A 25,620-nucleotide genomic window follows, 5' to 3' on the forward strand; every position below is an offset into this window, starting at 1 on the left:
ATTTCCAGCATCCACAGTTCTTTTGGTTTTTACTCAGTAAAATCATGGCTGATCGACAAACTAACTCCATGCCCTCACCTTTGTTCCTTATCCCTTAAGTGTATCCAAATATCATGTATTTCTCTCTGCACCAATGCTGCCAGAATTCCTGAGTTTCTACAGCACATTCTGTTTTTATTTTAGATCTCCAGAATCCAGGGTACTTTGCTTTTATTCAGTAAGAAAATTATTGAGAGATCTGACTCTAATTTTTAGACTAGAGTCCTTGTCCTAGATTCTGCAAACAGTGAAGATAAACTATGTACCTTATCTGTTCCTCTTAGTATCCTGAAAATATTGATCAAATCACCCCTTAACCTTCTAAATTTCATACAATATTCACACAATATAACCAGTAATCACTGTTTGAAACCCAGTTTCAATCTGGTATATCTACACCACACTCTTTTCAAGGTGTGGTGCCCAGAACTGAACCACGGATCCCCATCAGGGATTTGGATCAGACTTGATTCCTTGAGATACGAAGGGCAGCCTTGTTTTGTACTTGACAATGAAATTTCAATGAACTCTGTATCTGGATCCCCCAAGTCTCTTTGGACTCTGCTCTTTCTAATTTTTCATTATCTAGCTGGAATCTGGTCTCCCCTTTTTAGATGCAAGCCTTACCTTTGACGACACTGAAGTCTGTTTGGCAGAGCCATTTCACTTCATTTATTAATATTTCTTTATAATGTTCTGTTAACATCCATATTGCTTATCATGACAGCTAGCATTGTGTCATTAGCACATTTGGGTGTATGGTTTCTATCATATTATCTAAATTAGTCATGAACACCGGTGTTCCATAAGCCCTCAGACCATCCTTCAACCCAGATTCTTGTCCTGGTTTGATTCCTGAAGAAGGGCTGATGCCCGAAACGTCGATTCTCCTGTTCCTTGGATGCTGCCTGACCTGCTGCGCTCTTCCAGCAACACATTTTCAGCTCTGGTTTCTCCCAAACCCTAGCTTCTCCCAAAATGACTCACCTGTATTTGAATGATGTCCCTGCCATTAAGGTTTGGGTTGAGGATTATCAGATCCACCATGAAATTTTAAAATTAAAGTGGTCCTCCGGTTGTTAAAGCCATCATTGTGGAAAGGAAATCCCTCAACAGAGATGGCTTCGACCAGGCCCTGACTGGTGAAAAGTTGAAAAGTATTCCCAGGGCCAGGCAAGGAGCACTAACAACCCTCCCGGCCCATCTCCAAGAGCTTTCTGGACCTGGCACTGGCTGACACATAGTACCTGTTGACCAACAGACTCAGCAGTGTCTTCCAATGCCTGGAAAATGCCCTTCAAAAGTTTAAAAATAGCCTCTAAGTGGGGACTTAATTGATTTCATTGTACACCACCTCTGTCAATTCCTGAGATGGCTCACTTTGGGGGAATAGCTTGGAGATGGTACAGTGCCCAGGAATATTCGTACCAACAAACTTGTCACTATTTCGCTGGTCCCACTGCCTCCCAAATAATCCCTTCAGGGTGAGGAAAATTCAATGTTATGACAGAGACACCGAGCGATAGACAGACAGACAGACAACAGGCACAGAGGCACACATACTCACACACAGGCACAGGCACAGAGATGCACACACACAGGCATGGACTTGCACACACAGGCACAGAGATGCACACACAAGCCTGCAAGCAAAGGTCACTAGAGAATTATTCTGACCACAAGCCCTGACAGAATTTATCAATTTTTTAATCGAGTGTCTGTAATTGTGGGCTCCAGTTGCTGTTATCAGTTAGCCTACAGGCTCAGTGTAGAGGGGCCTCCCTGGAATGTTCATCCATTACACTTTATGTAAAGTGATTGGCAGCATCCTGAGTCTCTGAATAACATGATATCAAAGTACAAGTACTTTCCTATATTATCTATCGCCCTTGCTTTGTGGGATGAATGTAATATTTCTGATAGTAGTAGATAGTCAGGAGACAATACAGAGAATACATTCTGAAAAACATTGACCTGGAGAGTTCACACAGCTCAGCTAATGCTGAAACAGTGCTGAGACAAGCAGATTGGCTAAATTAAAAAATGTTAACCTCAAGGCGTTGTGAGGCAATTTATTTGGAAATTGATTAAAATGAATCAACTGCTGTGTCACCGCTCATTGATTTTAATTACATTCGATTGATCTTTTTCTCTCAAATGCAGTGCCCAATTTGCATGTGTATAAAGGACCTTGCTGATCCTCAACTGGACTGTGAAAGGGGAGGAACGCAGAGCAAATCAGTGATTAATCTCACTGTAAGGGCAGTGGACAGAGAGGATCTCGCTCACTGCTCAACAAATTCCACATCTCAATAGCCAACTGCAGTAGCTTTTCTTCCCCAGGGGATCAAAAAGGTTCAATAAAGACGTAACGCCACACATAGGTGTCAGTTAGCTGCATAGCTGCTCTGCAATGCAAAGAGATCCTCACAGCATGGGCTCAATTCCCACACTGGCTTAGGTTACTGTGAAGGACTCTCCTTCTCACTCTCATCCCTCATCTGAGGTGTAGTGACCCTCAGGTTAAACCACCACCAGTCAAATCTCTCTAATGAGACAGCACAGCCCTATGGCTTTGTAAGACTATGGCGACTTTATCTTTAAGAACCACATGCAAAAGAAATGTGAATTTTGCCTGAATCAAAGTTGGGCTGACAGTCGAACTGAAGATTTAGTGACACTGAAAAACTACACAGGTGTTCAGAACTATATGCCAAGTTGGCCAAGGTATGGCACAAATCCAGAAGATTAAACATATTTTCTCTGCTTCTCCTCCCTTTCCTGTGGGTATCTTGCTGATGAGAGAAACCATTGAGGAAATTCAGCCTCTTGATAGGTTTGATGGGATATGCTGTAAAGGGGGTCAGGTTATCTTGAAGACGAATACAATGCAAACTGTGTGTCAGTCTGAAACATGTTATAAAGGAGGCAGAGACTGCATTTTTAAAAAACATACTACAAACATAAGCTTTCACATTTCACCTCTGAACTCTCTCGGCTCCAGAATCCAACAACCCAGTTGGGAAGAACTTATCTCTTATTCATTTTAAAATCAAACACAATGTGATACACACCTCTGGGTTCAGTGGGACTTGAACCTTCATCTCCTGACCCAAAGGTATGAACGTTACCACTGCACCACAAGACACTCAGACTGAAACTGTTGTGCAGAAGACACCTTGCATTAATAGACAAGAGGAGAATTCACAGTAAATATTTTGACTTTCAGATGTCAACTTCTCTCTGCTGTCAGAATTGTGGAGTAATCTGTTTAAAATAACCAGGCAACTCCTCAGCTGGAATAAAGGGATTTGAGAAGAGTGGAGTCAGCATTTATATGATAGCCCTACTTTTCCCAGAATACTGACATGATTGAACTATTTGGCTACAACGCAATGCTGAACCTACACTCTGGCTTGGGACTAAGATTAATCTCAATGATCAGAGCCTGCCTCTCTCCAGAGAGGAAAATGCTTATTAAAGGTTTTTCTCTGCACTTGGCAAAAGTCCGACCAGGTTTTATTGCCTGTCTCCCTGTTGCTGATCGACAATTTCTTCTTGCCACCTTGTTGAAGCTACAGAGCAACAGCATGATAACAGACAGGGTGTTATGAAGGTGTAAAAGTATACCGTACCTTTAGGAAAGTCAAAAGCTAACAGAAATACCTGACAGCTCCAAGTGTTCTGAACGAAATATAATGTAACCTTTTGGTCCAGCAGTTAGAGTAGCTGTTTGCCAGGAGACAAAGACAAATTCAAATTGAGCCAATCAGTTTAAATTATACCCAAAAAAATACCAGATTCCAATCAAGTTTGAATTTAGCATATTGATAATAATAAAAGCCAATGACACAATCCAATGCTTTGGGATATAAGACCAGGAAAACTTGAACAGTAGAGACAGAACTGCCAAGCCACCAGCTTCTGCAGACTGCCCTTAACACAGCTCTCTTGAAGGTACATTTATCTATCAATAACCTATGAAAGAGAAATCCTTGGAGATCCTTGTGGCACTCCACTGGTCACAGGCCTCCAGTCTGAAAATTAACCCTCCACCACCACCCTCTGTCTTCTACCTTTGAGCCAGTTCTGTATCCAAAAGGCTAGTTCTCCCTGTATTTCATGAGATCTAACCTTGCTCACCAGTCTCCCATGGGGAACCTTGTCGAATGTCTTACTGAAGTCCATATAGATCACATCTACCGCTCTGCCCTCCTCAATCCTCTTTGTTACTTCTTCAAAAAACTCAATCAAGTTTGTGAGACATGATTTCCCATGCACAAAGCCTTGTTGACTATCCCTAATCAGTCCTTGCCTTTCCAAATACATGTACATCCTGTCCCTCAGGATTCCCTCCAACAACTTGTCCACCTCCGATGTCAGCATCACTGGTCTACAGTTCCCTGGCTTGTCCTTACCACCCTTCTTAAACAGTGACACCACGTGAGCCAACCTCCAGTCTTCTGGCACCTCACCTGTGACTATCGATGATACAAATATCTCAGTAAGAGGCCCAGCAATCACTTCTCTAGTTTCCCCACAGAGTTCTCGGGTACACCTGATCAGGTCCTGGGGATTTATCCACTTTTACCCATTTCAAGACATCCAGCACTTCCTCCTCTGTAATATAGACATTTTGCAAGAAGTCACCATCTATTTACCTACATTCTATATCTTCCATATCCTTTTCCACAGTAAATACTGATGCAAAATACTCATTTAGTATCTCTCCCATTTTCTGCGGCTCCACACAAAGGCCGCCTTGCTAATCTTTGTGGGGCTCTTTTCTCCCTAGTAATCCTTTTGTCCTTAATCTATTTGTAAAATCCCTTTGGATTCTCCTTAACTCTATCTAAGAGTTATTTCATGTCCCCTTTTTGCCCTCCTGATTTCCCTCTTAAGTATATTCCTACTGCCTTTATACTCTTCTAAGGATTCACTCGATCTATCCTGACTATACCTTACATATGCTTCCTTTTTTTCTTAACCAAACCCACAATTTCTTTAGTCACCAGCATTCCCTATACCTAACTGCCTTTCCTTTCACCCTAACTGGAATATACTTTCTCTGGAATCTCATTATCTCATTTCTGAAGGCTTCCCATTTTCCAGCCATCCCTTTACCTGCGAACATCTGCACCCAATCAGCTTTTGAAAGTTCTTGCCTAATACCATCAAAATTGGCCTTTCTCCAATTTAGAACTTCAACTTTTAGATCTGGTCCATCCTTTTCCATCACTATTTTAAATCTAATAGAATTATGGTCGCTGGCCCCAAAGTGCTCCCCCACTGACACCTCAGTCACCTAAGAGTAGGTCAGGTTTTGCACCTTCTCTAGTGGGTACATCCACGTACTGAATCAGAAAATTTTCTTGTACACACTTAACAAATTCCTCTCCATCTAAACCCTTAACACTATGGCAGTCCCAGTCTATGTTTGGAAAGTTAAAATCCCCTACCATAACCACTCTATTATTCTTACAGATAGCGGAGATCTCCTTATAAGTTTGTTTCTCAATTTCCCTCTGACTATTAGGGGGTTTATAATACAATCCCAATAAGGTGATTATCCCTTTCTTATTTCTCAGTTCCACCCAAATAACTTCCCTGGATGTATTTCCAGGAATATCCTCCCTCAGCACAGCTCTAATGCTATCCCTTATCAAAAATGCCACTCCCCCTCCTCTCTTGCCTCCCTTTCTACCCTTCCTGTAGCATTTCTATCCTTTCTAGCATTAAGCTGCCAGTCCTGCCCATCCCTGAGCCATGTTTCTGTAATTACTATGATATCCTAGTCCCCTGTTCCTAACCATGCCCTGAGTTAATCTGACTTCCCTGTTAGGCCTCTTACATTGAAATACATGCAGTTTAATGTATTTGTCCTACCTTGTCCCTGCCTGCTCTGACTGTTTGACTCACTTCTGTTCTCAACTGTACCAGCCTCAGATTGATATCTTTCCTCACTATCTCCCTGGATCCCTCCTCAACTCCTCTCCCCACCTTACTAGTTTAAATGCTCCAGAGCAGCTCGAGCAAACCTCCCTGCCAGTATATTAGTTCCTGCTAATTTAAATGCAAAGTGTCCTTCTTATACAGGTCACTTCTATCCCAAAAGAGATTCCAACGATCCAAAAATGTGAATCCTTCTCCCATACACCAGCTCTTTAGCCATGCATTCATCTGCTCTATTCTCCTATTCCTGTCCTCACTAGCTCGTAGCACTGGGAGTAATCCAGATGTTACTACTCTCGAGAACCTCCTTTTTAAATTCCTGCCTAACTCTCTGTAATCTCCCTTCAGAATCTCAACCTTTTCCCTTCCTATATTGTTGGTTCCAATGTGGACAATGACCTCTTGCTGGCCCCTCTCCCCCGTGAGAACATTCTGCACCCTCTCCGAGACAGCCTTGATCCTGGCACCAGGTAGGCAACACACCATTCTGCTTTTTCGCTGCTGGCCACAGAAACGTCTGTCTCTACCTCGAATTAGAGGGCTCCCAAATACAATTGATCTCTTGGAAGCCGACGTACCCCTCGTTGCATTACAGCCAGTCTCAATACCAGAAACTTAGCTGTTCGTGCTACGTTCCCTTGAGAATCCATCATCCCCAAAAGTTTCCAAAACAGCATACCTGTTTGAAATGGGTATAGCCACAGAAGGCTCCTGCACTAGCTGCCTACCTCTCTTACCTTTCCTGGAGTTAACCCAGCTATGTGACTGTATCTGAGACTTCCCCCCCCCTTCCTATAACTGCCATTCATCACATACTGTTGCTGTTGCAAATTCCTCATTGCTTCTAACTGTCTCTCCAAATGATCAATTCATTCTGATAAGATTCGCATCCAACAGCATTTATGGGCAGATATAATCCGTAGTAACCCTTAAATTCTCTTTAAACTCCCACATCTGACAAGAAGTACATATCACTCTACTAAAGGCCATTTTTGCTCCTTCACAATTTACAGGCCCAGAAAATAACACCATCTTATTCCTCTACAAAACACTGCCCCAGGTTAAATTAATAGTTATGGCTTATATTTTAAGTTTAATCAAGAGACATACCTCAAAAAGCATATAATCAAGAAAGAACCCACTCTACTCACTACTTCTGTAGGTCCCACTTAAAAAAGAATACACTTATCTGCTTCTGTGCTTTGAACTTCACCCAAACAGTTCCTCCAGTGAATTTCACTGTTTGTTAACTTTCCCAGAGGCACTCCGATGTCCAGCGATACATGAATTCAAACAGCAAAGACAGTAACCGTGCAGATTCACTGCTGTATCAGTTTCTTTCTCTCTCTCTTCTGCAGTGACCTCACCATGTGTTTCCTTTATCTGTTTTTCTCCCTTTTAAAACTGCTGTTTTTTTTTTACTCTTTTTCTCCAAAGTTCCAAAACAATGCAACAGCATATAAAACAGTAATTGCTGCTCCTGGAATTCGAGGAAATCACCTCCAGCACCTAAAACACCTCAATAAAGGAGCAACTGGTACAGCCAGAAAGTTTTCCTGTCCTCCATCTTGGATTACCCAGAATCCCCCTAGAGTGGTGCTGGAAAAGCACAGCAGATCAGGCAGCATCTGAGGAACAGGAAAATGTCAATTTCCTTACCGGCTGTGCTTTTCCATCACCACTCTAATCTTGATTCACAGGTTTCATCCAACCCTCACACATTTATGTTCACCACTGCTGTAAACCTCACACCTGTACATCACAGTTCCACTCTGACAGGCCCATCGGAAGTACAGACACACTTGCTGCCCTTTTGCTGAATAAGGTGGCCCATTAATAGATGGCAGTAACAGCAAAACAGCAGGGAACTGACAAGGTTCCATGTGCTGCCTCTCACACAGGAAATGGCACAGACCCCCATAATTGGAGAAGTTGTCACTTTTCACCTGAACTCTCTCTGTCCATCACACTAACCAAGATGGTGTCATCCAAAATTTGTCCCTCCAAGACTAACATCTGCTGAAGGGGCTTCCTCAAAGACCTCTAGCAGTTTCTTCCATTGAAAGTCTGCAGCTTTCCACCAATGGTGCTACACTCACAGGAATTGCACTGCACTGGAGCACTGAGACAGCCAATGGCATGAAGGAGATGAACAGAGTGAGCTCTGAGTTCTGTTTTTATTAACTGTTGTGGAAGGTGTTGGTTTAGAATTATTGCCTTTATTTCAGGATTTTCAGGGAGGCACAGTGATCGTCTGTAACAAAAGGATGGTAAGGTAAGAAATTTGGTGCAATGGGAACATTCAGGGGAACCAGAATCTGATATATTTACAGGCTGTGAATGTGCTGGTTCCTTCCTCCTCCTAAAGCTGCTGGTAAAATCCTGGATCCTAGTCCTGTACTCTCCTGATGACAAAACATAACATTTGCCAGGTTCTTTTTTTGTACAATCCCTACAGTGTGAAAGCAGGCCATTCAGCCCATCAAGTCTGCACCAACCCTCTGAAGACCATCCCACCACCGTCCCCAGCCTGACCCTGAACGCTGCATTTCCCATGGTTAACCCACTGAGCTTACACATCCCTGGACACTATGGGCAATTTAGCATGGCCAGTTCACCTTGGACACACACTCCAGCGAGGTCCATTAGCCAGGTATAGAATAGGTAAGCATATAATCAAGCAAACCCCCACTGATTTGATATGATGGCCATGAATAACTAGCTGTTGCATCTATACCACTGCCCAGAATAAGCAGGCAGTTTGCAACATATTCTGGGTGGGAGTATGCACCAGCTGCATGAGTGAGTGGTCTCCCTTGTGGCTCCAGTATATTTTCCTATCGAGACGTGGAGCTCATAAAACCATGTGTGCGTGCATTAGATGGCTTTTTGCATCATTGGGAAGCCTAGTATCAAGGAAAAATGCAGGATTCTCATGCATCCCTGTTTAGAAAGAAGACAATGCAGTTCCTGCTTCTGTGATACCCAGAACTCCATAACTCCCAAGTCCAGATGTAAGGCCATCTACATTATGTGGCAATGCCATCTATTCCAGCTGACATAGGAATGGTGGGCCAGGACCATTTTTCCAGCCACTGGCAGTGCCATCCTTGCCCTACTCTGGGTTGCTAGTGAAATGTTAATGCTGCAACACACTGGTGTTGCCTTAAGGGTTGAGTTTGAAGAAGTCTCAATAATAAGAAGCAGCAATATGGTGGATGGAAAGACATTTTTGTCCATTGGTAGAGGCATCAATAACCAAAGGAGTGTAGATTTATGGGAAGAGATAGAAGCTTAAGATGAGAGTTGAGATTTTTTCATTCAGAGTTTGGAACTTAATGCTTGAAAGAGTAATTTAGTCGGAAACTCTTAAGCAGCAGTTGAAACTTTTAAGCAGCAATTGATGTAAGCTGCATTGCCATAGTTTCCAGGGCTATGGGCCAAAAGCTGGAAAATAGAATTGGTGTAGTCAGATCTTTGTTGACTGATCAGAGTGGACATGATAGACCGAATGGCCTCTTCCTGTGCCGTAAATGTCTATAAGCCCAAGTGCTCTGAGGACCTATCTCAGTCTGCTGCAGAAAACCTTTTCTCCCTTCCCTTCCTCTCTCTATAAACGGCTTGTCTCCTCTGCTACATCCGCTCCATCTCCCACTGAAGCTGCAGCCCATGGGGAACTGCAGCTATTATTCCCATGGCTGGGAGCACGTGTTGTGTTTTGGGGCCTTTCAGAAGCACAGTGCTCCTTCTGAACATCCAATTCCACTCTCTCTGGACTGAAAGAACATCCCTCAACACCAACAATGCAGCACTTCAGCTAACTCTGCAACAGCAAGCAGATAGTCAAAAGCATTTCACATCTATGGTGATGACTTTAGACTGTGGTGGTTAAGGGGTGGTCCCTCATGCTTCTCCTATATAGGGAAGGAGGAGTTAACAGGGGAGGTGAGGTTCAATATGGCAGCTTGGGTGCCAAAAATCAACATTTCACACTGACTGACATCAAGAGCTGTCCATTCTTTATACTTCCAAGACAAGCACACATAGGTGATTATAACCTGCGACAGTGAAGTGTGGCACTCACACAATTTTTTACATTTGACTGGTTTCCCATGGTGCCAAAAATATTGGCACTATGGAGCTGAACTTTGCCGGTGTCTACAGAAATGCTGCATGAGTGGCTGAAACTATTGAAAAAATATACATAGCTCCACTGATTAGATGGAGAACAAGCACATTTGTTAAGTGTAACACAAGAAACCACAGGTTTCCATTGAACAAATCCAATACAGATTCAAGGAGCCAACTACACACACACTCAATACCGCAGCTGCATTAGTACAGTAAGTGAGTACACTGGCCCCCAGAATCATCAAATCATGACCTTTTAAAACAACTGCTGTGGTATTTTGCGCTACTGCCCCTCCCCCATCCCAGCTGCTCATGTTGTTTACATATCGTAAAGCTATATCCCAGCCTTCATCATTTGGTGCGCTTCATTTTCACAAGTTCATTAACTCTTAGACGCTCCTAGAAAGTTTAAGGAAATTCCCATCTCCTGGGATGACTCATTTATCAGCTTGCCCACGGTCATTAAGAACATCAACAAATCTAGGGTAATCAAACTAAATCAAGAATTAAATATTTAAGACAATTTTTCACATCTGTTCACCCCATCATTCAATATTGTTGCTTTTTATTCTCCAGCCTTTCCTTATTTCAGCAGGTCAGTTGTAATATTATCACTTTTGAAGGTGAAGGTGCTGGGTTCAGCCAATACCTTAGTGCAGGACGATTTGAAAAAAGAGAGAAGATCTCCCAGTGGCCTGGCCAATATTTATCCTTCATCACCAACACAAATGAAAGGTCGTTAACTCTGTTTCGCTCTCCAAAGATTCTTCCTGACCTGCTGAGAATTGCTAGCATCGATTTCAATCATTAAGGCAGACTGACTAACTGGTCATTACCACATTGATGATTGAGGGACTTTGCTGTTTGCAAACTGATTCCCACAATTCCTAGGGGCAGCACAGTGGCACAGTGGTTAGCACTGCTGCCTCACAGCATCAGGGCCTCGGGTTTGATTCCAGCCCCGGGCGACTGTCTGTGTGGAGTTTGTACATTCTCCCCGTGTCTGCGTGGGTTTCCTCCGGGTGCTCCGGTTTCCTCCCACTATCAAAAGATGTGCAGATTAGGTGAATTGGCCATGCTAAATTGCCCATAGTGTTAGGTGCATTAGTCAGAGGGAAGTGGGTCTGGGTGGGTTACTCTTCATAGGGTCAGTGTGGTATGGACTTGTTGGGCCAAATGTCCTGTTTCCATACTGTAGGGAATCTAATCTTAACAAAAATCTAATCTACATTGCAGCTCTAACTCTAATTCAATGGTTGAAACATGCTTGAAATGGTGTGAAAACCACAATAGAAATTAAAGTCTTTCATGTCTATGATTTTTTAGAGAAGATGGCTTTAAAGTATACTAAGCTGAAAATAAAGACATGGAGTAGCTTGCCCTCTCTGCTTGGTGTATTCTATTGGTGTATTCTATTGCAATCTATGTTTTAAGGGCTGAAAGACAAAGCACGAGAAAAGGGCAAGGCAAGGCAGACATCTAAGTAGCCGTAAAGTGAGTGTGCAAGAAGAGAGCAAATGAGAAGTCCTGAGTTGCACCCAAATCCAACCTGAGATGAGTACCTGGGTGTTGTTTACAGAGTATCCTAGCAGCAACACTGCAAGAAAATGTGCTAGTGTACTCCAGAGTGGATTGGGGATGTGCCATTAGCGATGTGGCAGCAAAGTAGCTCAGTGGTTAGCATTGCTGCCTCACAGTGCCAGGGACCCAAGTTCAATTCCAATCTTGGGTTACTGTCTCTGGGGTGTTCTGTGTGTCGGCATAGGTTTCCTCTGGTTCCCTCCCACACTTCAAAGATGTGCAGGTTAGGGTGGATTGGCCATGCTAAATTGCCCATTGCGCAGGAATGTGCAGGCTAGGTAGATTAGCCAAGGGAAATGCAGGGTTACAGGAATAAGGTTAGGGGATGGGTCTGGGTGGATTGCTCTTTGGAGGAGTCAATGGACCGAAAGGTCTGCTTCCATGCTATAGCGATTCTATGGAGATAGTGAGGCTGGTACTATAAGATGCCAATATCCATTTGTGGGGTACATGGGCAGTTGCTGCGCATGAAGGATGCCCTGAGATATTGGGATTGCTGTTCAAAATGGAGATCCAGATGAGCAAGCAATAAGCTGGAATCACCAAGTACACCAGCTCAGACTTTCAAGTCAGGAATTGTCACCATGTAGTTTCTATCTGGTGGCAGGAAAAATGGGAATCTACCCATTAAAGAGGTTACATTCAGTAATAATAATTTGGAGATGCTGGTGTTGGATTGGGGTGAACAAAGTTAAAAATCACACAACACCAGGTTATAGTCCAACTAGCTTTCCACCTGATGAAGGAGCAACGCTCCGAAAGCTAGTGTGCTTCCAATTAAACCAGTTAGACTATAACCTGGTGTTGTGTGATTTTTAACTTCAGTAATAATAGAATACTAAGATATGTAATGGATATAATTAGCCCCCTCTTCACATATTAGTTAGATTCTTGTCTGGTCATGGAACAACTGTTTCAAGAGTTGGGGTTTTTTCTTGATGTTGAGAATTTCATTTCTCTCCATTTCAACCTAATATCTCACTGACTCATCAATACTCATGACGCACAAGGGCTGGGAAGTTCAGCCCAAAAATTCTAAAGCTAGCACTGATCAGTAATCGACAACAATGTATTGTAGTTGGTGGTGTAGTAAAGTGTTTCATAACAGCATTACCAAATAGCATTTGACTCCAAACCACCCAAGGAGACACTAGTGCAGGTGACTAAACTTGTGGCCAAAGGGGTGGTTTTAAGGAGCAACTTAAAAGGAGGACAAAATAAAGTGAGTGAGAGGCTAAAGTGAGATAACACCTTAATTTAGGACCTAGACACTAGCAACAGCAACTTCCATTGGTATAGCACCTTTAATGTAGTAAAAAGTTCTAATACACTCGACAGGAGTGGTTAATGAGCACAAGAATTAGAAGCAGAGAGAGGCTATTCAGCACCATCAGAGTGCTCCATTATTTAATGAGATCATGGCTGACTGTGGCCTCAACTCCACTTTCACGTCTACCCTCCATAACCCTCAACTCCCTTGTTATCAAACAAAATGTGACATGAGCCACATAAAGATGTTATAGTTCTGCTGATAGTGCCCAGGCGGCTGGTGGTGTGAAAAATATTGCAATGTAGAAAAGGCCAGAATTGGAAGGTGCAGAGATCTTGGAAGATTGTACAGCCAGAGAATTTTTCTGATGTAGCAAGGAACAAGGCAAGAGTGGGATTGAAAAAGAAGAATTTATGGAATTTTAAATTGAGATTTTGCTGGATTTGTTGTCCAGTGCAGGTCAGTGATCTTAGGGTAATGGGACATGAAAACACAAGTAGTGCTTGGAGCAACAGAGTTAATGTTTATAGTATGAATAGTGTCATCTGTATGCTCATACCTCATCTGTATCATATAGAGTGCTTCTCATATACAATATTACAGCAAATCATCTTAGTTAAATAAAACTGTTTCTGTTAAAGAGACAGGGTCAACATTTTGAGTTGCCTTCAAGTGATGCTGTAAGTGGTGTAACTTTTCACATGTGACAATAAAACTAATTCAATTCATGCAAATTCAGATCCAATAACTGCTTGGTTACTGTATATAACAAAAATTAGAAATCAGTCATCTGTTAAAAGCCCAGTTTAATACTTCATTCACTGAAAGGTAACATTTTCAAGGAGTTTTAAAATGAGACTAAACTGTTGTAAGAGTGGAATTTCTCAATTCAATAAAGAGTCTGGAATTTAAGTCTCATGAGAACCATGAAACCACAGTCAATTGTCAGGAAAAACCCATCTGGTTCACTACCGTCCTTCAGGGAGGTAAATCTGCCATGCTTACCCGGGGTCTGGCCTACATATGACTGCAGATCCACAGCAGAGTGGTTGGCTCTTAACTGCCCTCTGGATAATTAGGGATGGGCAATAAAGACTGGCCTAGCCAGAGACGCCCACATCCCATGAATGAATAAAATAAAAATCAGTTGATTTCTACTAATTGCAGAGTGGGGAAGGGATGGGGTGCCTCAATAGCACAGTCTCTGGAGAAATGTAGAATCACTGCAACTCCTGAACGTCCATGTTACTCTGCACATGTGCAGCCTTTGGAAGTTGCTGTCAGCTTCAATGAATGAATGACAGCATACACTGTGAGTTTTGCCATCGTTACCGCTATAAAATCTGGGCCTGCAATTTTATTTGAGATGGTGAAAGTCTTAACTGAAACTAAAATCTAAGCTGTTATATATTTGGAATTCATTTTCCTTATTTTCTGTTTACTCTCCCAATGGAGGCCCTAGCTAACATCCCAAATCTCAGTCAACGTTTATGCTAACTTGCCTGAGAAATTTTTATCCCAACTTTTATTTTTTTCCTGTCTTCAACTTTAGACTCTTGTCTTTCGGAGGTGCCAGAATAACTTTACACCAAAACTTGCTTTATGGATTAACAGATAAACAGATTCACTTTACAGTAATAAAGCAAGCAAACACAAGAAGCACTACAATATGGACATTTACAGAGGTTAAGTTCAACAAGTTTGATTGTAATGAAAACAATGGATCATTTACATCTGTTGTCATACAGTCAAAGAGTCATAGAGATGTACAGCATGGAAACAAACCCTTCGGTCCAACTTGTCCATGTCGACCAGATATCCCAACCCAATCTAGTTCCACCTGCCAGCACCTGGCCCATATTCCTCCAAACCCTTCCTATTCATATACCCATCCAAATGCCTTTTAAATGTTGCAATTGTACCACCCTCCACCACTCTCTCTGGCAGCTCATTCCATCCACGTACCACCCTCTGTGTGAAATGTTGCCCCTTAGGTCTCTTTTCTATATTTCCCCTCTCATCCTAAACCTACGCCCTCTAGTTCTGGATTCCCCAACCCCAGGGAAAATACTTTGTCTATTTACCCTATCCATGCCCCTCATGATTTTATAAACCTCTATAAGGTCACCCCTCAGTCTCTGATGCTCCAAGGATAACAGCCCTAGCCTACTCAACCTCTCCCTATAGCTCAAATCCTCCAACCCTGGCAACATCCTTGTAAATCTTTTCTGAACCCTTTCAAGTTTCACAACATCTTTCTGATAGGAAGGAGACCAGAATTGCATACAATATTCCAAAAGTGGCCTAACCAATGTCCTGCATAACCACAACATGATCTCCCAACTCCTGTACTCAATACTCTGACCAATAAAGAAAAGCATACCAAACACCTTCTTCACTATCCTATCTTCGAGCGACTCCACTTTCAAGGAGCTATGAACCTGCACTCCAAGGTCTCTTTGTTCAGCAACACTCCCTAGGACCTTACCATTAAGTGTATAAGTCCTGCTAAGAGTTATTTTCCAAAAAGGTAGCACCTCACATTTATCTAAGTTAAACTCCATCTGCCACTGTTGTCATTAATTTTCAGACAGTGGCTCTTTCACCTTCACCCAATGACAGCACAAGCCTTGACCAACGCTCTTCCTTCAAGCTTTCTGACGGATACAAGTTACTTTGAAGGTGCTAATGAGCAAAAGACTGACTGATAAATACTTCAAAGCTACCAGGTGGATTTAAATAACCGTCTGTTCAAGTCAAAAAAGAACTGCCAATCAATTATATACCTTGACAAATTACCCTGTAATTGCAAATTGCAAAATGTACAAATTTTTCCTCTCCACTAAACACTGATAGTTTTTGGAGAAACAGTTAATTATTGCAATGGAATACCAGAGGCAATTTTCTCAGTTTTTAAAGGTTTTTAAAGCCTTTATGCTAACAACAATGAAGGAATTCAATGAAACACTAAATCTCAAGTAGATTCTGGTATTTTTAAATATAAATTAATATACAGTGACTGCAACATCCTAGAATCATAACTTTCTTCAGAAATTCTGTTGTAATCCTTCATTCTAACAAAAAAGCCCTCAGAATAAAGTGATCAGAGATTGTTACAGCTAACGACCAATTCTATAATCAACACAGACATCAAAGCACAGCAACCATTTACATCTACAGAAATAATCTAGCCATTAATTATGATATCGAGTATCAGTTGAGTTGGAGTCAGCTACAATCTGTAATGTAATCTCTGGTTTCAAATGTTTTTCGCAAAGTGCAAGCCTGGCTCCTCTGTTTATGTAATCTTTCAATACTTTGATCATTTTTAAGCCATGTAATGCATTAAAACCACAGATACTTTTCTTGGTAAGGTACGATTGGACTAAGTTCTACAGTGACAAGAAGCTAAGATTTCCTTTTGTGTGCTAATTATAGAAACACCATTGATGTGTGTATAAGGAAAAGATTATTCATTTTGCTATAAATAGCAAACAAAGAAAATTGTCTCCCCTCTGTGTGATCATTAGTTTGTACATGATAACAACCCAATGAAATGTTATGAACACGAGGTAAAAATCAGAGTCAAATCTAGGTATTTTCTGAGGTAAAAAAATCAAACCGTGAATTTTGTTTTGTGTGGCTAGAAATTTTGCTGCAGTCGTAGGCATTTCACCCGAAGAGCACTCCCCGTTCCAATGGGGAGATTGAAGGAGTGTGGGACTTTGGTCCTTGGACTGTTTTGTGCACAAACATATGTGGGTTTCTATCGCTGTATCTTCCTCATAACAATCTCCAGGTAAGTGATTCAGTCATATCATAGGGTTGAGGAGGATGAAGGGCTATGTCTCAGAGTGAGATAATAGGTGGGTAAATAATGTCATGGGTGGCTGCAATGTTATCGTGAATGGGGAGAGAATCTTGGGGTGTGATTAGATGGGGCAGGGTAAGGTTAGGGGTTGGGACCAGGTCTAGGGAGAGATTGCTGGAAAATCGACGTTTTGGGCAAAAACCCTTTGCCTGAAATGTCAATTTTCCTGCTCCTCAGATGCTGCCTTACCTCGGAAGCTTTTCCAGCACCACGCTCTTGACTCCAATCTCCAGCATCTGCAGTACTCACTTTTACCTAAGGTGAGATTGGACAGGAGTTGCCTGGAAGTCACTGTCAGGACTGAGGTCAAAGATCTCACAATTAGGACTAGTGATGATTAAATGCATGCTAACTTGCTTCTCACTCCATGCTGCCTAGTGTTGGTGTTGTAGGGAACAGTAGTGTTCATACAGTCTGCCTCAGATGTAAGATGAAGTTAAAGGGTACAAAACTAGACATGTTAACTGCCTACTGTCTGTTTCTGTCAGGGGTACAGGACACTTCTGTTTGGTCTTTACCAAAATGGAGTCTTGTGCATCCTGCACCAGAAAATGCACCCAGTGAAGACATCATTTTGGTCACCACTGAGTCAGGTTTTGAATCCATGAAATAAGAACAGAAATTGCTGCAAATACTCAATATCAGTATGTACTTGCAAATCAGAGACATATTCATGTAACCCTTTGTCAGAATTAAATGTTTCCTGAACAAAAGAGTGATAAGACAAGGCAAGAATTCTCCAAGTAACAAAAAATGTCTATTTATAATAAGCTGCATTTACTGGGAATGGCACCACTTGGTGGTGGAGTGCTCAGTCATGTGTAGTCAATGTCCCTTTCCTGCAAAGCAACAAAATGAGAGCTGCCAGGAACCTCATCTGTGTTTTCAGTTTCAGGTTAACATTATCTTCTCGAGTCTGCATCCGGATCTGTGTTTCCAGGGCCACCCAGAACAACTGCTCCCTCTGCCCATCCAACTGGGCCACCCACAGTGGCTCCAGTCAAATGGTATTGAAACAGACCGTTTGGTCCAACCAACGGGTGGCATGCCGGCTCAGTAGTTAGCACTGCTGCCTCATACCGGCAGGGTCCCAGGTTGGATTCCAGCCTCGGGCAACTGTCTGTGTGGGTTTCCACCCTATCAACCTTCACATAAACCAAATCATCCGCCGACATTTCCGCCACCTCCAAACAGACCCCACCACCAAGAATATATTTCCCTCCCCACCCCTTTCCGCCTTCCGCAAAGACCGTTCCCTCCGTGACTACCTGGTCAGGTCCACGCCCCCCTACAACCCACCCTCCAATCCTGGCACTTTCCCCTGCCACCGCAGGAACTGTAAAACCTGCGCCCACACCTCCTCCCTCACCTCTATCCAAGGCCCTAAAGGAGCCTTCCACATCCATCAAAGTTTTACTTGCACATCCACTAATATCATTTATTGTATCCGTTGCTCCCGATGCGGTCTCCTCTACATTGGGGAGACTGGACGCCTCCTAGCAGAGCGCTTTAGGGAACATCTCCGGGACACCTGCACCAATCAACCACACCGCCCCGTGGCCCAACATTTCAACTCCCCCTCCCACTCTGCCGAGGATATGGAGGTCCTGGGCCTCCTTCACCGCCGCTCCCTCACCACCAGACGCCTGGCAGAAGAACACCTCATCTTCCGCCTCGGAACACTTCAACCCCAGGGCATCAATGTGGACTTCAACAGTTTCCTCATTTCCCCTTCCCCCACCTCACCCTAGTTCCAAACTTCCAGCTCAGCACTGTCCCCATGACTTGTCCGGACTTGTCCTACCTGCCTATCTCCTTTTCCACCTATCCACCCCACCCTCTCCTCCCTGACCTATCACCATCATCCCCTCCCCCACTCACCCATTGTACTCTATGCTACTTTCTCCCCACCCCCATCCTCCTCTAGCTTATCTCTCCACGCTTCAGGCTGACTGCCTTTATTCCTGATGAAGGGCTTTTGCCCGAAACGTCGATTTCGAAGCTCCTTGGATGCTGCCTGAACTGCTGTGCTCTTCCAGCACCACTAATCCACAAACCCAAACAGGCAGATAAAACATATCCAGAAATCCTAGCCATTCTCCCCTATAACAAAGACATCTCGGAAATGACTGCCGGACTACTCAGACCTCTTGGCATCATAGTAGCCCACAAACCCACCAACACACTAAAACAGCAGCTAATGAATTTGAAAGACCCTATTCAGACAACAAACAAAGCTAATCTCATCTACAAAATTTCTTGCAAGAAATGTAACAAACACCACATTGGATAAACAGGCAGAAAAGTAGCCACCAGGACACATGAACATCAACTAGCCACAAAAAGACATGACCCTCTCTCACTAGTATCCTTACATAGGGATGAGGAAGGACACCACTTTGACTGAGACAACACATCCACCCTAGTATAAGCCAAACAGAGACACATGCAAGAATTCCTAGAAGCATGGCATTCCAACTGGAACTCTATCAACAAACACACTGACTTGGATCCCATTTACCATCCCCTGAGAAAAAGAACAGGAAATGACAATAGCATAGGAAATAGTATCACCAACCCAAGGAAACCTAACTATGTAAATAGAAAGCAGGCTATACCACCAGTGTTTCACCTGGAGGCTCATTAATGATGTTGCCTCGGACGGTGACAAAATGTTTGAAAACAAACGTTCCAGTTCAGCGAGCAAACCTACATCCATTGTCTTCATATGATGTATCGAACTTATATCCTTGAATTAGACTTCTTGGAGGTCTGTTCCTTTCAAGAGGATTCTGGGTAATCCAAGATGGAGGATGGGAAAAATTTCGGGCTGTAACAGCTGCTCCTTTTTTGAGGTATTTTAGCTGCTGGAGGTGATTTCCTTGAATTCCAGGAGCAGTAATTATTGTTTTATATACTGTTGCGTTGTTTTGGAACTTTGGGAAAAAAAGTCAAAACAACAGCAGTTTTAAAAGGGAGAACGACAGACAAAGGAAGCACATAGTGAGGACAGTGTAGGTCAGAGAGAGAGAGAGAGAGAGAGAGAGAACCTGCACAGTTTCCGCCTTCGCTGTTTGAATTTATGTATTGCTGGACACCGGAGTGTGTCTGGGAAAATTAACAAACAGTGAAATTCACAACTAATCTTGGAGGAACTGTTTGGGCGAAGTTCACAACACAGAATCAGATAAGTTAATTGTTGTTTTAAGTGTGTCCAACAGAAAGGCTGCAGTAGTGATTAGAGTGGGTTCTTTCTTGATTATATGTTTTTGGAGATATGTCTCTTGATTAAACTTAAAATATAAGCCATAACTATTGATTTAACCCAGGGCAGTGTTTTGTAGAGGAAGAAGACGGTGTTATTTTACGGCTTTGTAAATTGTGAAGGAGCAAAAATGGCCCTTAGCAGAGTGATATGTGCTTCTGTCAGATGTGGGAGTTTAAATAGAGTTTAAGGGTTACTACGGATTATATCTGCCATAAATGCTGTTGGATGCGAATCTTATCAGATTGAATGGATCAGTTGGAGAGACAGTTAGAAGCAATGAGGAATTTGCTACAGCAACACTATGTGATGGATGGCAGTTATAGGAAGGGGGTAAAGTCTGAGATACAGTCACATAAATGGGTTAACTCCAGGAAAGGTAAGAGAGGTAGGCAGCATGTGCAGGAGTCTTTTGTGGATATACCCATTTCAAACAGGTATGCTGTTTTGGAAAATGTAGGGGGTGATGGATTCTCCGGGGAACGTTGCACAAAGAGCCAAGTTTCTGGTATTGAGACTGGGTCTAGTACAACAAGGGGTATGTCGACTTCCAAGAGATCAATTGTGTTAGGGGATTCTGTAGTCCCAGGTACAGACTGTGGCCAGCAGCAAAAAAGCAGAATGATGTGGTGCCGGGATCAAGGATGTCTCAGAGAGGGTGCAGAATGTTCTCATGGGGGACAGGGGCCAGCAAGAGGTCATTGTCCACATTGGAACCAACAGCATAGGAAGAGAAAAGGTTGAGATTCTGAAGGGAGATTACAAAGAGTTAGGCAGAAATTTAAAAAGGAGGTCCTCGAGAGTAGTAATATTTGGATTACTCCTGGTGCTACGAGCTAGTGAGGGCAGGAATAGGAGGACAGAGCAGATGAATGCACGGTTGAGAAGCTGGTGTATGGGAAACGGGTTCACATTTTTGGATCATTGGAATCTCTTTTGGGATAGAAGTGACCTGTACAAGAAGGACGGATTGCATCTAAATTGGAAGGGGACTAATATACTGGCAGGGAAATTTGCTAGAGCTGCTCGGGAGGATTTAAACTAGTAAACTGGAGGGGAGTGGGACCCAGGGAGATAGTGAGGTAAGAGATTAATCTGAGACTGCTACAGGTGAGAACAGAAGCGAGTCAAACAGTCAGGGCAAGCAGGGACAAGGTAGGACTAATAAATTAAACTGCATTTATTTCAATGCAAGGGGCCTAACAGGAAAGGCATATGAACTCAGGGCATGGTTAGCAACATGGGACTGGGATATGATAGCAATTACGGAAATGTGGCTCAGAGATGGGCAGGACTGGCACCTTAATGTTGCAGGATACAAGTGTTACAGGAAGGAAAGAAAGGGAGGCAAGAGAGGAGCGGGAGTGGCGTTTTTGATAAGGGATAGCATTACAGCTGTACTGAGGGAAGATATTCCCAGAAATACATCCGGGGCAGTTATTTGGGTGGAACTGAGAAATAAGAAAGAGATGATAAGCTTATTGTATTATAGACCCCCTAATAGTCAGAGGGAAATTGAGAAACAAACTTGTAAGGAGATCCCAGCTATCTGTAAGAGTAATAGGGTGGTTATGGTAGATTACTTACAGTGTGGAAACAGGCCCTTTGGCCCAACAAGTCCACACTGAGCCGCCGAAGTGCAACCCACCCATTCCCCTACATTTATCCCTTTACCCAACACTACAGGCAATTTAGCATGGCCAATTCACCTAACCTGCACACCTTTGGACTGTGGGAGGAAACCGGAGCACCCGGAGAAAACCCACGCAGACACGGGGAGAATGTGCAAACTCCACACAGTCAGTTGCCTGAGTCAGGAACTGAACCCAGGTCTCTGGCGCTGTGAGGCAGCAGTGCTAACCACTGTGCCACTGTGCCACCCACAGGGGATTTTAACTTTCCAAACATAGACTGGGACTGCCATAGTGTTAAAGGTTTAGATGGAGAGGAATTTCTTAAGAGTGTACAAGACAATTTTCTGATTCAGTATGTGGATGTACCCACTAGAGAAGGTGCAAAACTTGACCTACTCTTGGGAAATAAGGCAGGGCAGGTGACTGAGATGTCAGTGGGGGAGCACTTTGGGGTCAGCGATCATAATTCTATTAGATTTTAAATAGTGATGGAAAATGATAGACCAAATCTAAAAGTTGAAGTTCTAAATTGAAGAGAAGCCAATTTTGAAGGTATTAGGCAAGAACTTTCAAAAGCTGATTGGGGACAGATGTTCGCAGGGTAAAGGGACGGCTGGAAAATGGGAAGCTTTCAAAAATGAGATAATGAGAATCCAGAGAAAGTATATTCCTGTCAGGGTGAAAGGAGAGGCTGGTAGGTACAGGGAATGCTGGATGACTAAAGAAATTGTGGGTTTGGTTAAGAAAAAGATGGAAGCATATCCCAAAAGAGATTCCAATGAAAAAGATGGAAGGTATAGTCAGGATAGATCGAGTGAATCCTTAGAAGAGCATAAAGGAAGTAGGAGTATACTTAAGAGGGAAATCAGGAGGGTAAAAAGCTTTGGCAAATAGAATTAAGGAGAATCCAAAGGGTTTTTACAAATACATTCAGGACAAAAGGGTAACTAGGGAGAGAATAGGGCCCCTCAAAGATCAGCAAGGCGGCCTTTGTGTGGAGCTGCAGAAAATGGGGGAGATACTAAATGAGTATTTTGCATCAGAATTTACTGTAGAAAAGGATATGGAAGATATATACTGTAGGGAAATAGATGGTGACATCTTGCAAAATATCTATATTACAGAGGAGGAAGTGCTGGATGTCTTGAAACGCATAAAGGTGGATAAATCCCCAGGACCTTATCAGGTGTACCCGAGAACTCTGTGGGAAGCTAGAGAAGTGATTGCTGGGCCTCTTGCTGAGATACTTGTATCATCGATAGTCACAGGTGAGGTGCCAGAAGATTGGAGGTTGGCTAATGTGGTGCCACTGTTTAAGAAGGGTGGTAAGGATAAGCCAGGGAATTATAGACCAGTGAGCCTGACCTCAGTGGAGGGAAAGCTGAGGGAGAGGATGTACATTTGGAAAGGCAAGAACTGATTAGGGATAGTCAACATGGCTTTGTGTGTGGGAAATCATGTCTCACAAACCTGATTGAGTTTTTTGAAGAAGTAAAAAAGGATTGATGAGGGCAGAGCGGTAGATGTGATCTATATGAACTCCAGTAAGGCATTCGACAAGGTTCCCCATGGGAGACTCATTAGCAAGGTTAGATCTCATGGAATACAGGGAGAACTCGCCATTTGGATACAGAACTGATTCAAAGGTAAAAAATAGAGAATGGTGGTGGAGGGTTGTTTTTCAGACTGGAGGCCTGCGACCAGTGGAGTGCCACAAGGATTGATGCTGGATCCACTACCTTTTGTCATTTACATAAATGACTTGAATGCGAGCATGAGAGGTAGAGTTAGTAAGTTTGCAGATGACACCAAAAGTGGAGGTGTAGTGGACAGCGAAGAAGGTTACCTCAGATTACAACAGATCTTGACCACGCACCACCCTCTGCGTGAAAGAGTTGCCCCTTAGATCCCTTTTATATCTTTCCCCTCTCACCCTAAACCTATGCCCTCTAGTTCTCGACACCCCCAACCCAGGGAAAAGACCTTGTCTATTTATCCAATCCATACCCCTCATGATTTTATAAACCTCTATAAGGTCACCCCTCAAACTCCGATGCTCCAGGGAAAACAGCCCTAGCCTATTCAACCTCTCCCTATAGCTCAAATCCTCCAACCCTGGCAACATCCTTGTAAATCTTTTCTGATCTCTTTCAAGTTTCACTACATCCTTACGAAGGAGGCCAGAATTGCACGCAATATTCCAAATGTGGCCTAACTAATGTCCTGTACAGCCACAACATGACCTCCCAACTCCTATACTCAATACTCTGACCAATAAAGGAAAGCATATCAAATGCCTTCTTCACTATCCTATACACCTGCGACTCCACTTTCAAGGAGCTATGAACCTGCACTCCAAGGTCTCTTTGTTCAGCAACACTCCCCAGGACCTTACCATTAAGTGTATAAGTCCAAAGATTTGCTTTCCCAAAATGCAGCATTTATCTGAATTAAACTCCATCAGCCACTTCTCAGCTCATTGGCCCATCTGGTCCAGATCCTGTTGTAATCTTAGGTAATCCTCTTCGCTGTCCACTACACCTCCGATTTTGGTGTCATCTGCAAACTTACTAACTGTATCTCTTACGCTCGCATCCAAATCATTTATGTGAATGACAAAAAGTAGAGGGCCCAGCACCGATCCTTGTGGCACTCCACTGGTTATGGGCTCCAATCTGAAAAACAACCCTCCAACACCACCCTCTATCTTTGAGTCAGTTCTGTATCCAAATGGCTAGTTCTCTCTGTATTCCGTGAGATCTAACCTTGCTAATCAGTCTCCCATGGGGAACCTTGTCGAATGCCTTACTGAAGTCCATATAGATCACATCTACCGCTCTGCCCTCAATCCTCTTTGTTACTTCTTCAAAAAACTCAATCAAGTTTGTGAGACATGATTTCCCACACAGAATGCCATGTTGACAATCCCAATCAGTCCTTGCCTTTCCAAATATATGTACATCCTGTCCCTCAGGATTCCCTCCAACAACTTGTCCACCACCCACATCAGGCTCACCGGTCTATATTTCCCTGGCTTGCCCTTACCACCCTTCTTAAACAGTGGCACCACGTTAGCCAACGTCCAGTCTTCCGGCACCTCACCTGTGACTATCCATGATACAAATATCTCAGCAAGAGACCCAGCAATCACTTCTTTAACTTCCCACAGAGTTCTAGGGTACACCTGATGATTCTCTAAAGGTAAACATGCAGGTTGAGTCCGTGATTAAGAAAGGGAATGCAATGTTGTCATTTATCTCAAGAGGGTTGGAATATAAAAGCACCGTTGTGCTACTGAGACTTTATAAAGCTCTGGTTAGGCCCCATTTGGAGTACTGTGTCCAGTTGTGGTCCCCACACCTCAGGAAGGACATACTGGCACTGGAGCGTGTCCAGCAGAGATTCACATGGATGATCCCTGGAATGGTAGGTCTAACATATGAGGAACGGCTGAGGATCCTGGGATTGTATTCATTGGAGTTTAGAAGATTAAGGGGAGATCTAATAGAAACTTACAAGATAATACATGGCTTGGAAAGGGTGGACGCTAAGAAGTTGTTTGCGTTAGGCGAGGAGACTAGGACCCGTGGACACAGCCTTAGAATTAGAGGGGGTAAATTCAGAACAGAAATGTGGAGACATTTCTTCAGCCAGAGAGTGATGGGCCTGTGGAATTCATTGCCGCAGAGTGCAGTGGAGGCCGGGACGCTAAATGTCTTCAAGGCAGAGATTGATAAATTCTTGATGTCACAAGGAATTAAGGGCTATGAGGAGAATGCGGGTAAGTGGAGTTGAAATGCCCATCAGCCATGATTGAATGGCAGAGTGGACTCGATGGGCCGAATGGCCTTACTTCCACTCCTATGTGTTATGGTCC

General features: G+C 43.2%; 1 protein-coding gene across 4 annotated transcripts in view; it reads right to left on the bottom strand.

Annotated features, from left to right (window-relative positions):
* LOC140480058 (very-long-chain enoyl-CoA reductase-like) overlaps positions 1-25,620 on the bottom strand; it is a 96,140-nt gene that overhangs the window by 61,064 nt on the left and 9,456 nt on the right. Inside the window, exon 1 of one of the 4 annotated variants that reach the window (XM_072574632.1) lies at positions 7,359-7,377. The exons of 2 other annotated variants lie outside the window; for them this stretch is intronic. In XM_072574632.1, coding sequence (XP_072430733.1) covers positions 7,359-7,361 — 3 coding nt within the window. In that variant the 5' untranslated portion in view covers positions 7,362-7,377. Of the gene's footprint in view, positions 1-3,113; positions 3,159-7,358; positions 7,378-25,620 lie in introns of those variants that run through there. One more of the 4 variants, XM_072574630.1, reaches the window with a different exon arrangement.

This window comes from Chiloscyllium punctatum, chromosome 7 (genome assembly GCF_047496795.1).
Source record: "Chiloscyllium punctatum isolate Juve2018m chromosome 7, sChiPun1.3, whole genome shotgun sequence".
NCBI classification, from domain to species: Eukaryota; Metazoa; Chordata; class Chondrichthyes; order Orectolobiformes; family Hemiscylliidae; genus Chiloscyllium; species Chiloscyllium punctatum.